This window comes from Pangasianodon hypophthalmus, chromosome 20, assembly GCF_027358585.1.
Source record: "Pangasianodon hypophthalmus isolate fPanHyp1 chromosome 20, fPanHyp1.pri, whole genome shotgun sequence".
In the NCBI taxonomy this organism is placed as follows: Eukaryota; Metazoa; Chordata; class Actinopteri; order Siluriformes; family Pangasiidae; genus Pangasianodon; species Pangasianodon hypophthalmus.
Genome location: NC_069729.1, coordinates 11,989,066 through 12,004,403, shown reverse-complemented (window position 1 = coordinate 12,004,403; position 15,338 = coordinate 11,989,066). Strand labels below are relative to the sequence as shown.

The 15,338-nt window shown below is 41.6% G+C and overlaps 1 protein-coding gene across 8 annotated transcripts in view; it reads left to right on the top strand.

The window, feature by feature from the left end:
• Nucleotides 1-682: 682 nt before the first annotated feature.
• Nucleotides 683-15,338, top strand: part of eif4g3a (eukaryotic translation initiation factor 4 gamma, 3a) — a 59,178-nt gene continuing 44,522 nt past the window's right edge. For 2 of the 8 annotated variants that reach the window (XM_053227214.1, XM_053227213.1), the window contains exon 1: nucleotides 683-1,599. In XM_053227214.1, coding sequence (XP_053083189.1) covers nucleotides 1,378-1,599 — 222 coding nt within the window. In that variant the 5' untranslated portion in view covers nucleotides 683-1,377. Of the gene's footprint in view, nucleotides 1,600-13,331; nucleotides 13,405-15,338 lie in introns of all 8 variants that reach the window. The other 6 variants (XM_053227212.1, XM_053227215.1, XM_034314120.2 and 3 more) reach the window with 6 other exon arrangements.

Below are 15,338 nucleotides of genomic sequence, written 5' to 3'. Positions count from 1 at the left end.
CTAATGACGCTCATACTCAAGTTCATTTGAACACATTTAGCACTGTTTGACTTTATAGTATACAGTAATGTAAGAGAAATGATTTATAATCGCACTATCTGGTGTCACCCACATGAGGACAGGTTCTCTACTGAGTCCTGTTCCTCTCAAAGTTTCCTCCTCTTGTCGTCTCAGGGAGTTTTTCCTTGCCACCGCCGCCTCTGGCTTGCTCCTTAGGGAAACATTTAAATTTAAAGTTTATGTCCAGACTTTCTGTAAAGCTGCTTCGTGACAAAGTCCATTGTTAAAAGTGCTATAGAAATAAAATTGAATTGAATTGAATATTGACATATGTTTGATATTGCCCGAAATCCACCCGTTAGAGTAGCTAAAGAGTTTTTGTGAACATTTTTGTGCTTTTGTAACGGTACACACTAAGGTCAAATCAGACACTGCATTATTTTAGACATCACACTATCCTTGTATTTTGTTTTGTTTGGGCTTTCTTACTGTAGTGTCCGAGCATCACCGCTAGATGCCGCTGCATGCACATTATTTATGATTAATATTACAAAAGATTTGAAAGCATAGTATTGTTTAGAATTTGGACTCAAGTGGATATTTATTATATTTAAACCCATCAGCATTGATCTTGATTGGTTGATTGATTGGGCACATAGAATGAACAATTACCGCTATAAAGTCGACACCGTATTTTCTGTATTGTTGGTGACGGATCACGCCCCTTTCTTCCCTTCTGCTTGTTTTGGAAATAAAAGAGACTTCATTGACTGTGCGGATGCTTTGTGCAAAGCCATTCAGTCGTTTGCAGCCCGGAATGTAACACATGCAGGACGGAAAGGACCCGGCTGGACATTTTGTAGTGGCATGTGAGGAATCTGTGCAAGCGACGCGCCTGAGGTAAATCCGAACATTTCCGAATTGTGCCGACGTTTCCCGAACCATCTGTACTACCGGACTGCTCGAGGCGGCCGCTTAACGCCATGTTGAGATAACTCTCCGACGTAAATGAGGTATTACTTTGAAAATGAAACGAAGAACTGAATAAAAGCACCCGGGAGAGATTTGAAGAACAGGATTTTAATAGCGGGGTCAGTGAAGAACCAGGGCGGAGGAGAGTTGTGTGCTGAACCCCCCTTTAACGTCCCCGTCCCCATGAACAGCAGCACGTACGACCCCGAGAAAAAAGCGACTGCACCGAAAATGGCTTTTTTTCGCACCACTAGTGAGATACTCATATTCCATAGCGTGAAGTTTCTTACGGCCTGCTAAAGAGAAGATACGCGCCTATGTGCGGTAGATAGCTGCACTGTGTCAGTATTTTAGCCGCCTATTTTTTTCTTTTGAATTTATCTTTTTTTTTAGTGTAGCACCGCCATGAGTTCAGCGCCGAATGCAGCCACTGTAACCGGACCGAGCCAGCTGCGGGTTCCCCCGGTGTCGGTACCACCGGGAGTCACGGCCGCTCCTCAGCCTCCCACCGTGCCGGTACCGCCACCTCAGTATCCTTCACTAGCCGGCATTTCAGTCAGCCACAGAGCCGAAGCAGAGAGCAGCGAGCGCCTGGTCTGGATGTTTGTCAGGATAACGGCCGCTGAGGTTAGCTAACTCGCAGGGATTCCTATCTCAAAGAGATTAGCTAGCGAGATTAGCGCGTGACGATGCTAATCACAGTTGCTAGTTCAGCGGTTGGAATTCCGTCTGCGTGAATGTGTGAGTGCGTGTGTGTGTTTAAGTTTCAGGTGTGTGTTGGGCTAGAAGTGTGTGTCGGCTGAGCTTTGTACTCTTTTCTTGCGGGCTGGTGTACCTATATATCTGCCTGGCGCTTTTGTTCGTGGAATTTGACAACTCCGGCTTTGTGTTTGTGTGTGTGTGTGTGTGTGAGTGAGGCAGAGAGAGGGAGATGGGGCAGCTGAGGGAACACAAACAGAAACGCCTCAATGTACACAAAAGCCGCTACATACAGCTTTGCTAGCAGGTTAACTGAGTAAAGTGTAATGTGTGTTTGTGGAGAAAAGCTCGGAGGCTCCCGGGTTTAAATGTAAAGAAAGGCTTTGCGGGATTCCCCGCTTTTCGGCGCAGGTGTCGCCATTTGAGACCGGCCGTCACGTGACTCTGAAAGTACGCGATCTGTTACGTGCGCGTGAAGGCAGTGGATTTCAGTCCCATCTTCTCACGCGCTTTGTCACGTCTCTCACACCTCGCGAGCATGCGTAATGATGCGCTGATCTGGGTGTGCTCTGGCAAGGAAAACAGCAGAACCGTGCGCTGCACCGGGGCTAATTGTACAAATCTTTGAATTTTCCTGGCAGTTTTGAGAGTTCGGTTCTGTAAAAAACACCTCGATGTGTGAATAAAGTGTGTGGACTGAGTGTGCTGGCCTGGCCCATCATGAACCACAGAACGGAAATGGAGGGTTTGTAGCTGATATGTGACTAAACCAACAGTAGATACCACAGTAGCTATGGCTGTTTGTGGTATTCATTCATTCATTCATTCATTCATCTTCAGTAACTGCTGTATCCTGGTCAGCATTCTGGGTAGATCCGGAGCCTGTCCTGGGAACACTGGGTGTGAGTTGGGAATGCCAGTTCATGTGCACCATGCACACACTCATTCACACCTAGGGACAAGTTAGAGTAGCCAGTCTGCCTACAGGCATGCTTTTTGGGAGCTGGAAAGAAACCAGAGAACCCAGAGCAAAGGAGACAAGAAGAACATACAAAAAAAACTTTACGCAGGCAGGAACCCAAGTACAGGATCGAACCGGGAACCCTGGAGCTGTGACCCTGGAATGCTCCCCGCTGCACTGCCGTGCCACCATCGCTGTGGTCTGTACACATTTATAGGATGCACCGATCCCACTTTTTTCAGTTTTCAGCGTAATATAAATCCAGCCGATACTCAAAACCGATCCAATACCGACATTCTCACATTAAACCAACTCTCTGCAAGCTTCTGTAACAAAGATAAGTGTAACATCAGAGGTGCAGTGCCAATATGTTTAGGGCAGTTTTGTGTCCTGTGTTAATGTGCAAGGTCTATGTTGTGTCTGTGAATATCACACACATTTACAACAACATATCTGTGGATCTGACCAGAAAAGATGTCTGATCAAATCTGATACTGACCCAGATTTTCAGGGCAGTGTTGACCTGATCCTGATACCTTACATACAAAACAGTGTTTGATTCATCTACAAACCCATTAAAAATAGGTGCGAATTTTTCAAATCAGCAGCTGGTCTATAATTTTAAGAATTAGTGCATAGTAAGTACGTAGTCTCAGTTTTCATTGCACTCACTTAGTGTACCTTCAGGGTTAACGTTTGACCCAATTCAGGATGAATTTTAATGTTTTCTTTTCTTATTATAATCTGCTGCATGAAGCTGGATGAGTGGATTTGCTAGCTTTGGCTATTAGAGGAAAAATGCATTTTATTTAAGAAAGTCAATACACGGGACTGGGACTCTGTCTTTCAGCACCAGGGCTGGTGAACTGGCCCCTGGACAAGAGTAGTTTTTTAGAGCCGCACCCTAAAACAACCTCATTTGAGGGCAGTTAAGGTTGACTAAAGTTGCATGTAGTTACTTTTTTTAGTAATAGTGAGTGACCATAAAATGCAGAATGCTTTGGGCGTATTAAATAAATATTAAGTAAATTTCAATAAGCAGTAATGAAACACATCTTTCTGTGTGATGACCACCAGATCCCCTGCTTAAGTGCCAGTTCTCCCATGCTGTTGTTGTTGTTGTTTTTTTTGTTTGTTTGTTTTTTGTTTTTGGGCGGACTCAAGCTTCTGATGCCACATGGTTGTGTACTAGCCAGCATGTTCATAGACAGCTTTCATCCTTTCCAGCAGATCCACACATTAGAGATGTTAAGTTTAGTAGTTTGTACCATTCAGTCAACGGAATTGTTGCTTTCTCTAGAGGTTTAAATAAATGATTACTGGCACATTCATATGTTTAGTTGTAGCCAACTTGCTGGGTCAAGTGATTGAGCAATAGTTTAGTTTCTCTATGAGCCATCCCAGAAGCAGACCTTGTTTCTCTGCTTGTTTTACAGGCTGGAGTAACAGGACTTTAGAGAGGTGGTGGTTTTTGCAACTGTGAACATTGTGGGTTTTTTTTTTTTTTTTTTTTTGGTGTCTGGATATAGATGTGTGTGTGTATATATGTATGTATGTATGTATGTATATGTGTGTGTATATATATATATATATATACTCTCAAATATTTTTAAGGGTATGGAATTGTATCTGTGCTTTTTTTCAGTCCAGTATGTGGCTGATCATAAGTTAAGCATTGACCACTGCTTTCAGCATTTGCATTACCCCAAAGTGGCATGAATTTGTACCTCTATTGTAGTACCAGAACCAACTGTGATAGCACCTTACAGTCAGAGACATTAACTCGAACATCAAATGTTTAACATTTGGCTAAAGGCTTCCTCTTCTTCATGTGGGCGTTAGAAAGAAAACTAGTGACTAGAAAGGACTGATAGAGATGTACACTGTATGGCCAAAATTATGTGGACATCAGACAATCACACCTGAATGTAGGCCTTCCCCAAACTGTTTCCACAACATTTGTATAGCACACGTTTGTATAGGATGTCCTTGAATGCTGTAGTACTAAGATTTCCCTTCAGTGGAGCTTTGGGGCCCAAGCCTGTTCCAGCAGACGTGGTGTGTTAAGGTTGGAGTGGAAGAACTGCAACCTTCCTGAGCTGTCCTGCACAGAGCCCTGACCTCAACCCCACTGAACACCTTTGGGATGAACTGGAATGCTGCCAGTGCCCCAGGCCTCCTCACCCGACATCAGTGCCTGATCTCACTGATGCTCTTGTAGCTGAATGAGTAAATCTCCACAGTCACGCTCCAAAATTTAGGAGGCTGTTATAGAAGCAAAGTCGGGACCAACTCCATATACATGCCCACTGGTTTTGTGATGTTCCACAACAAAATAGGGCTGTAATGGTCAAGTGTCCACATACTTTTGGCGATTATAGTGTATTTTGGAGCCACAGTGTCTGACATGTTGAATGTGGGCTTCACTGCATTTTGATCCCAAATTTTAGTGTCCAGTTCAGCATTATCGGTCTGATTTTTTTTTTTTTTTTTTTTTCTCCCATCGGTATGTTGCCCTTATGGGAATAACACTAGATCTGTAGGTGTTTCACCTATGACAGACATTTAAACCTAAGATTATCTTCCATTTAGAGTTTTGAGAGTTTGTCCAATTTTTCTGTTGATTTCACTGGGACAGCACACACATTGCTGGGACAAACCCTCATACATGCTAGTTCTAAACACCTATGCTGAAATCTGCTCATTGTTTAAATTCTTGCTTGTTCATGGATATACACATGGCTATTGTTCTTCATTCTCCTGGGAAGGATTGTCATTGCTTCTTTCCTTCTTTTCCTGCCTTCTTTTTCTCTGAGAAGTGAGACCATGTGTTACTCTGATGATGATGCTAAGCAGAGCGCTTTTGTGAGTGTGTCTGTGTGTGTGTGTGTGTGTGTGTGTGCACGTAAGGCAGGGTATTTCTACTGGTTACCAGAGCGACGGCTAGTCCATGCGGCTGCTGCTGCTCTCCTTACACAATAGCAGTGCTGCTTAGCATTCAGAACGTTTGGCCGAGGCAGCGCTTCCCACCGCCTCCCAACAAAGGCCCAGGTCAGCCAGCGTCTCACAGAACAAGCTTTTTCTCTCTCTAGCCCACAGTCCTGCTTACAGACCTTCTCCCATACTTCTCTCAGCCTTCCCTAATCCTTCTACCTAGCCTCTCCGATCCCTCTCTCAGAATTGTCCAAACCTTCTCCCGGCCCTCACCCTACTCTCTATCCACTAGAGAGGCACAATATTTTGATTGTTAATCATTATGACATTTTTTTGAAAGGATTGAATTTATATGTATATGTAAAGGCTATTCTGTCTCACCCCCTAATTAAAACTAATTGCCAGGTGTGCTGAAAAATCACAAAGTGACATATGATGCAGTATTTGCAATAAATACTGCTGTCATACACCCATCTTTCACTTTCTTCTTCTTGCTTCATACACCTTGGACCACATGTACACCATATGGAGCTATATGCTTAATGACTGCAGTTGGTGCTACAGGTAACCTGTCCTGCAAAGCTCTCAATAGCCTCCTCTCATCTCTTCTGCTGTGGTGAGTATATATTTTTTTTTAATACATTGTGAGTGCTTTTCTAGTGAAGCAGTACCTTTCCTCACTAACTTGCTCTGTGTTGTTGCTTAGTAAGTGACACTCACCTGTCATTCTTCCTGCTGGTCTTTCCTCCCGGTGTCTCTTCTTTGCCATACCACATGCTTACACTATGGAGCCGGCTAATTTAACTGGATTCCGTTAACTCGCAATACTCAGACAGAAGTCATGTTTTTGTCCTGTCAGCCTTCTTTCTCCCTACTGGTTTGGTTTACCCTTTGTGTCACAAATGCGTATGCGACAACCGAACCTTTAAATCTTGAATCTTAGTGTAATCTGCTCAGAGTAATTCACATTCCCCACCATTTAACTGACCAGTGGACCTGTGACTAGGTGCTGTTAGCATGGTCCATTTTTTTTGTGTGTGTGTGTTTCCGCACTATACCATGTGACATGGATTCCGCTATCCCATGATGTTAGCTGGATGCTGCTTTTTTCACTTTGGGTCAGCTTTCCCCACACGCTGTCTGCTCAGGGTATTCCACATTCCTTGTAGCAAGCGTGGTTGAGTGTTTTTCCTCCTTGTCATACTGTGCACTGTTTTCGGTTTATTCTAATAGGTTAACTGGATTTCTGTTAATATGCAGGCCTAGAGTTGGTCATAGATCATTGATCATAGAGCCACAGTTGCATACTTAAATGGCATTTCACACCAGACCCAACATTCACTGTTTCTGACATTGTATCTTTTTCATTTGGTTCATCCAAGTTCAAAAGATATTAGAGCCAAAAAGACAAATTTGAAATTAAACTAACTTTATCAAAGTGATACAAGCCCTTTTACATCATTTTGGTGGAGACAATTGCAACAGTTATTTTTAATACCCGTACTGCAGATGCATACAATTGTGCAAACAAGACCTCAATCATAAAATCTTCTGTGTGCTTGAAGCATCCCGACCAACCGCAGAGCTTCGAGATGAATATTAATATGGGTGTTTGTGTGAAAACATACGTTTCGGTCGAGGGAAAGCGATGGTTTACTTAAAAGTCAAGTTTTTACTATTTTCTACCTTCTGCACGTAGTTGACTAGCCAAGACAAGCTTACTGTTTGACGTTTGCTTCTTTAATTTTGCACTGGAGCTCTAAAGTAAATTCATAGAAGCCTATTTCACCCAAAATCGGTTCCCTAAATACATGCCAAAATTGATATATGTATATGGTCTAGGTTTTTTAAAAAAAAAAATTCGTTTAAATTAATTTCTGGATTACTTCCGAATTTCTGGTGCATTTCTGCCTTGAGATGTGGGAGGTGGGGGCCAAAGGCGGTAGAATAATACACTGCAGGTGTGGGGAAACAAAGGAAAAACTTTGGCGTGATGCTCTGTACAGTATAGTACATAGTGAAATGAGTGACTGAGGAGCGATTTGAGTGCATGGGTAAATGTCTTTGACTAAATGCGTCTGTAGATTTACGGTCAGTTGGGGAGTTGGTGAAAGAACCAGCATTAAACCTCTGCGAAATCCGTTGATTTCTCTTTAATATGAATCCAGAGATGCATTCAGAAGACTGCTGAAGGCATTTTGACACCGAAAGAAAAGCTTGGCATAAGATTGTGCACACTGCTTGCAGAACAGTTTATGTCCCCATTTTTAATAAAATATTTCCTCCACTACAGGCACAGACAACCCTTTGACACTTAGGTTCCACTGCTTCCTCTGAATCATGGCAGATATGACGCAGGTCTACTGTACCTGCGGGGTCATGTAGGGATAGTGTGTGTTTTTCCCCTAGGGCAGTTCTCCAGAATTCCTTCTGTTTACACTCAGCCCATCAGGCACTGGCTGCAGAAATAAGCTGGGGCTTATTTAAACAGGGCTTGACCTCACTCTAGCTGCAGATTGCATCGCTACAAACTGTGATTGTGCCATGTATTAAAAATATATTTTGTGCACAGCATGTGCTTGTGACTTGTTTAGTAAAATGCTGTGTCATGATGAAGCTGCCTGCTCTGCTTGGTGTAGGATTCGTTTCACATTAGGCAGTGTATTGCACATGTGATTACACATGGGAGTTGAAGATGGTTAACAAAACATGTTTCATGTGCTTTATAGGTCAGATCAGGAGAGGAGGTGATTAATGAGGTTTCAGATTTGAAAGTCGTCTGGTTCCTTTGGGAAATGAACTCTTTCTGAAAGGCAGCTGTTATTGGCATTAACTCGCACCAAATTATCCAGTTTTACTTTTAGTGTTGAAGCTGTTTACAGATTGGACCAGTTACGTAACCAAGGGAAACTTTGCCGTCTCTACCAACATTTCTCTCATTATAAACTGCACATTTGGCAAGTTTACTGCTCTTAATGATATTGATTGCAAGTCCAAGAAACCAGTCAAAAAGTAAAGGAAGAATGTTCAGTTCTTTAGAAGGAATTTTCCCAGGTATTTAAACAGCTTACCTTCAACTTTTGAATGTTGTAGTGTTTTGTAGGTGGCTTAGTGTTTTTTGTCTAGTTGTTTTTTTGTCTAGTTTGACTGGTGTGTGTTTGTCTAAGGTTGTGTAACATAAAGTTAAATGACTGTGTTTGCTTCCACAAGCTACATTTAGTTCTGCACCATCTGCTGCATCTGTGTTCACTTGACTGAGGAACACTCCAATAGAGCCCTCTCTCTCTCTCTCTCACATGATTTTCATCCGGCTGTTTTTATGGCAATTCTGAAGAAATCATAAAATAAATTCCCATTCTGTAATCAAGAGGGGAAAAAAATGATGACAAAACAATTCAAAACAATTGAGACAAGGAGATGTATCACCTTGCCTGTCAATCAACTTGTTTGTCAATTCTCTAGCAGTAGCATTAAGGTTTGAGAATAGGCATGTGCTTTGAAGGAAGCACTTAAGGAAAGGATTGTTTTTGTTTCAATTTTGATGTTCAAAAAAGCCAGCTCTAGCTGGTGACATTTTGTATACTCAGTAGCAAGCAACAAAGTTACAGATGATCACTCATTTCTATGTATACATGCCACAAGGAGCGAGGTTTCAGTGTCTGCGCAACAATTAAGACATCTGGATGAAAACACGTTACTTCTGTAGCTTACTCAGCTCTGTGCACATTCTCTCAATCCTATGCTTTCTGTTGCCCCCCACCTCTCTCTCTCTCTCTGTCCTAGCCCCTCTGCCCAGCTGCCACGTAGGCGATCCTGCTTCACAGAATCCGTGTGCGGCTCCCGAGTGTGTGCAGGCAGGCTTATACTGAGTACTGAGTGACCTCACACACTGCAGCCTGCTGCTCTTCTCTGCACCATCAACAGCTGCAACAAAGCTACACTGTGTTTGAGGTGGAAACACAGCACTGTTGATGGAACTTTAAATGTGTGTCCTTCAAGAACACTCACGACCCTCATCTTTTGTTAGGTCTAGTAAGGTCAGGTTTCTCTCTCTCTCTGACATCTACAATACCATACCAGCTTCTTTCTCATAGACACACTCATTTTGGGTGAATTTGCACTTGCAAAGTGGCAAAAGACCAAAAATGTCCTGTGCAAGTTCATGAAACAGAGACACAAGTTCAGCAACAGGGTGGAGAGACATTTGAATTGGGCTTTCCTTAATTTAATGCAAATTAGTTATGACGCAGTAAAGCAAGTCGATGCAAATGATTGGCTCTAGTAAAATCTTAAAATATACTAAAAGTCCTATGGCACAGGTTGTTTGACATCTCCCACAGGCAATTCCCTATTTGCACAAGTTACCTCTGTCAACAATATTTGGCAAACAAAAATTTATAGCTGTGGTTTCATCGTTTCCTAGGTTTTATTATAGTATTAAAATTCACTGTAAACAAAAGTAACCCTTATGTGTAAAATGCATACAGTAAACTGTACACTATTTGGCTACTGCCTTTATTTTTTTGGGTAAAAAAGGAAAACGGTAGTAGTCACTTCACATCCACAAGAGACAGACCTGGAGCATGTGATTTTCCCTGGTGTGAATGCAGGGCCTCACATACACACACACACACACACACACACACACAGACACAGACTATCTCCTGCCTCTAAGGGTTTGCATTAATAATACCACAGAGAAATAGCTCTATCATCCTGGAGGGAAGAAACTGACCATCCATAGCAGATAATTTTTACTTCATGGGAGAGTCTAGCTCTTGAAGGGAGGGGATCCTAAGACTGTCTCTTGAGACTCTGTTCTGCTGTCTCTGGTAATGTCTTTGAAGGTCTGTGGTTTATTTAGAGGCTTTAATCAACAAACTAGTCATAAGTACATTTTGTAATGCTAATATTTAATGTAGTTGTTATTTAGTACATTAGGACAGAATAATAAATAATTTAATGCTTTATTGTGGTGTTTCTTGTCCAGTAACTTGTTTGTGTATTTCAATAATAGATCACCTATTTTTCAATTATCACTGTACACATCTCGTCAGGCAGAGGGGCTCCTGCGCGGTGCTACAGAAAAATGTTCACCCTATCATTGAGAAAACGTGAGTTAAAATCCTGACAACGCTACAGCCAACCATGGCCAGGAGTTCAAGAGAGCAAAATTGGCCATGTTCTCTGAGTGGTAGGGACCTTATTCCTCTCTCCCCTGTCAATCAGAGAGACAGTCACGGGCATCTGTGAGCTCTTGTATGCAAAAGAGGGCAGACAGCGCTTTCAGGGTGTTGCGCTGCCCTGTGATGCAGCATGAGCAGCAGCTTGAAAAAATATGGTGTCTTCAACATATCGTCTTGACATATCGACATGTCGTCTTGGAGAAAAGTAAGTGCAAGCTTTCTCCCTTCCTAGTTGGTAGTTCGCTTGTGAGATCGTTTGTAACATGCCATCGTCTTGTCATGCCCCCTAACTATCGCTGATTGACAATTGTATTGCCTGTGGCTCTGAGGGGCTGGAGAGTCGTGGTCAGATATACGTAACGCGTGTCATGTACACATTGCATGTGCTTGTGGTGAACAGCAGCAGAATTCTTGTATAGTGAAGTCGTCCTGATAAACAACATGCTGTTTCATTTTCTTCATTTAAATTTTAGTTCATTTTTTGAGAGTGAAGACATTCATGTCTTTATTTGTTCAGCAGCATGGACAAGGAAGCTAAGATAGTTCAGAGAAATATGTTTTGTTGCTCTGCTCTGATGTCAGACAGCAGGTTATTAAGGTTCGTATAGGATACAAAACAGGCGAAAAGAAAACGTATGAAATACAGCACATATATTTCTGTCGATCTTAAAGCTGCAGACACCACGTTTTCCCACAGACACGTAAGTCATCGACTTGATAGACATCGTAATACTTGGAATCTGTCAGCGATTCCCAAAACGATCACCAATTGTCCCAAGCCTAGTTGTAGCTGTTGTGTGTTTGGGGAGAGCAGGCTAGTGGATGGGAAGCTGCAAATGCAGACAGAGAATCCCATTCAGCTCCTGTTAGCACTTAATGCCTGTGCATACTTTTGCATGATGTTGCATTGTACATACATGTACTGTATACAGTAAATAGAAAATGGCTGTCCTTATGCTGCCTAACAAATGTGACAGACTTTAATTTGAGAGCAAAAATGCTGCCCAGAAGTGGTGGCTACGTTGGCAGCTTCCTTTCAGATGGAATGTGAAGGGCATCATCATCATGATCATGTGTCAGCGATAATGTTGTGTGCTGCCTGTTGTTTTAGGATACCTGTCTGCATGTAGGCAGGAATTTGCTTTCCTAGCCCGCTGAAGTGCACTAGTCACATTCAGTTCATAGTGGAGCTCCAGGAAGAATTATGTACAGGTTCATGCCTTCCTCCTGTGCCCTTACACGGCGCTTGTGACCCCGGAGCCAGGGAAATGACCCTGATGACCCAGGCTGACTTTTCTCACATAGGAATGTGGTAGGAACATAGTAGACAGTGGGGTGATGTTCAAATATACACAAACACATACTCATGCATGGCCACATGCCGAATGCAGTCTGGCAAGAGCCCACTTTATTCTTGTCTCTCTCTCTCTCTCTCTCTCTCTCATACACACACACACACACACACAAACACAGTGTGTTTGGGTTTCATTTGGCTTTCCTGAATGAGGCGTCATTTATTGTGCCATCTGTTTCTATCTTCCTCTGTCTTGCCCCTTGTACCTGCTTGTCTTACATTTTTAGCTCTCCTTTTCCCCTTCTTCCTTATTATCAAGGGTAATATTGGCAGGCTGCCAACAAAGAGAGTACTCCAACATGAGCTGTGTGTGTGTGTGTGTGTTTGTGTGTGTGTGTGTGTGTGTGTGTGTGTGTGTGTGTGTAAGAGGGAGAGAGTGAGATGGAGGAGAAGCTGGATTTCAACGGAAGACCCAAAGGGTGTTGAGACAAGGCGGGAGGAAAGCTTTCCTTGAAATCATGTGACCGTCCTGTTTCTCCCTAACACAGAAACAGAGAACTGCTGTAGCTAGTTCTTCTCTCTCTCTCTCTCTCTCTCTCTATCTCTATTTTGTTTAGCCCTCTTTTAACACAAAAGAAATACTTGCTGTCACTTGTCACTACAGGGATTGCTTGTGGTATGGAAAGTGTAATTCCTGCTCTTAGGAAAAGTTTTCTGAATGCACCTGCTACAGACCAAGAGGAGACTGTGTGACGTCAGTAGCTTGGTATCACCCATTATCTCAGACTTGCTGATGTCACATGGTTTCAGAACACACTAACCAAAGGACTGTGAGAGATTAGACAGTAGATGAAAGACTCATTTTGCAAACATTTTGTTTGTCACTATACTGTGTAATGACACAGTGATGTTAATGCTAAGCTCCAAGTCACGTTGGTATTCTATGTCAAGATTTATGTCTGACATATTGCTCGATGATGAAGGTATGTGGTGTAGTAGGCCTAAAGTTGAAATTTTTTAGAATTCTGACCTGCTTAACTCACTGCTTAACTCACTGTGTATCATATGATGTTATTTACTCATGATATTATTCCGCACCGAGCTCTGACCACGGGTTAAACTGAACAATGAACACTGTTGCATACAATTTTACAATGTATTAAATATTTGCTAATATTTTAATATCTTAACACTGGCCTTTTTTGGCATTGCTTGACTTTGATGATCTCTTCTTAAGCCTGTATTGAAGCTGTCGTAGAGTTTTCCTTAACCATGCGTGCTCCAGAATTCCAAGAGCAGCACTGTCGCTGGACGAGCGGATATTTCCAGCCCAACCTGGTGTGGCAGCGGTGTATAGCGTGAGTGGCTGCATCAAAACATTCACATCCCATCACTATTCTGCCCCACATATATAATTTCTTAACCAAATCGCTGATCTTTCTATCAACTTCCTCCCTTCTCTTTTATCTCCTTACCTCCTCTCCTCTTATCTCCTCATGTGATCTTCTAATTCCCTCCCTAGTTTCAGCATGCTCAACTGGCATGATAAATAAAGCCAGACGTTATATAATGAAACATCAAGCTGAACAGTTTGAGGGTGTGCCTGAATTATTATTTCTCTTGTAAGTGAAATAGCGCTGTGTATCTGCAGCTGGAGATTTGAATGTAGCTCTATGGCCACGTCTGAAAACATTTTGCTTGAAGCACATGAGGGAGGCCTGCAACAGAATATGCCATGAATTTAAATTATTTTCTTCTTTTGTAGCAGTCTGGCAGCCACCTGTTGAATAGCCTTGTGCTTTGGTTAAGACTCGCCCTTCACATCACCATTTGTAGCCTTTCAGTGTACAAAAGTAATCAGTCTGAATGACCTGCCACAAACAGCAGGTCAAAATGTGAAATATAACCCCTGCAGAAAATTTAGAAATGGAAATGCCTGTAAAAATGATCACTTTTGCTAACCCAACATGCTGCATCAGATAAAAACCTGAAAAAAATGAATGAAATTCAAAATTGTAGCATATTCTAGAAAAAAAAATCTGTATTAGGGTTTAACAGGAGAAAAAAATCCAAAGCGTTTTCAGAAGACTAGACCATCATCAGTGCAAATCTTAAATGCAAAGGCAGCATCACACAACTATTAGCTAGATTATTGACAGGCCTGATGATCACTACATTAATTAGTCCACAGGAAATACAGTGTAAATAGATAATTTGTCTAATTAATCAGTGACAACTATCGTTAAATTATGAAGCACAACAAAGCTTTTTGTCTAAGAATACAAGGTAAGTGCAGTGCGACATAAAGATAAATTATAGTTGGGGTCATAAGTTTACAGTTGGGGTCATAAGTTTACATAAAAATTGCATTTTGTTTTTTATCTAGTACTGCCCTGAATAACGTATTTCACTCATTTCATATATATAGTCCACAAGACGAAATAATAACTGATTTTACACAAATGAACCAGTCAAAAGTTTACATGCGGGTGATTTTTAATACTGTGTTGTTACCTGGATGATCAACGACTGTTTTTATGTTTTGTGGTAGTTGTTCGAGTCCCTTGTTTGTCCTTGTCCACTGCACATTCTCTGGTTTTCCAGCATCTTCTGCATAATTGACCCCTTTCCAACAGTGACTATATGATTTTGAGATCCATCTTTTCACACTGAGGACAACTGAGGGACTCGTACACAACTATTACAGAAGGTGCAAATATTCACTGATGCTCAAGAAGGCAACACGATACATTAAGAGCCGGGGGATGTAAACTTTTGAACAGGATGATCGGTGTAAATTGTTATTGTTTTGTCTTCTGGGAAACATGTGAATATCTTAAGTAGTTTCTGATGGGCTGTTCTACATGGAAAAAAATAAGATCCTTAAACAAAATAATAAAAACAGTCGTTGATCCTCCAGGTAACAACACAGTATTAAGAATGAAGCGTATGTAACCTTTTGAACTGGTTCATTTCAGTTATTATTTTGTCTTGTGGACTACATGTAAACATCTGTTATGGGAAATATGTTATTCAGGGCAGTACTAAATAAAAAACAAATTGCAATTTTTTTGATCCCTCTTATTCTTTTTAATTAAATTATTAACATTTTGCAGACTCTGCAAGGCGTATGTAAACTTATGACCCCTTTATTAGTATTAAATTATTAGTAATAGTATTACGGTTATCCTATTTATTTATATATAATTTGACAAAATTGTATCTGAAATAAAGATGGTGAGCTATATTGTGAATGTCTCTTGCCTTTAGATCCTCGTGTCTGTCTATGTAT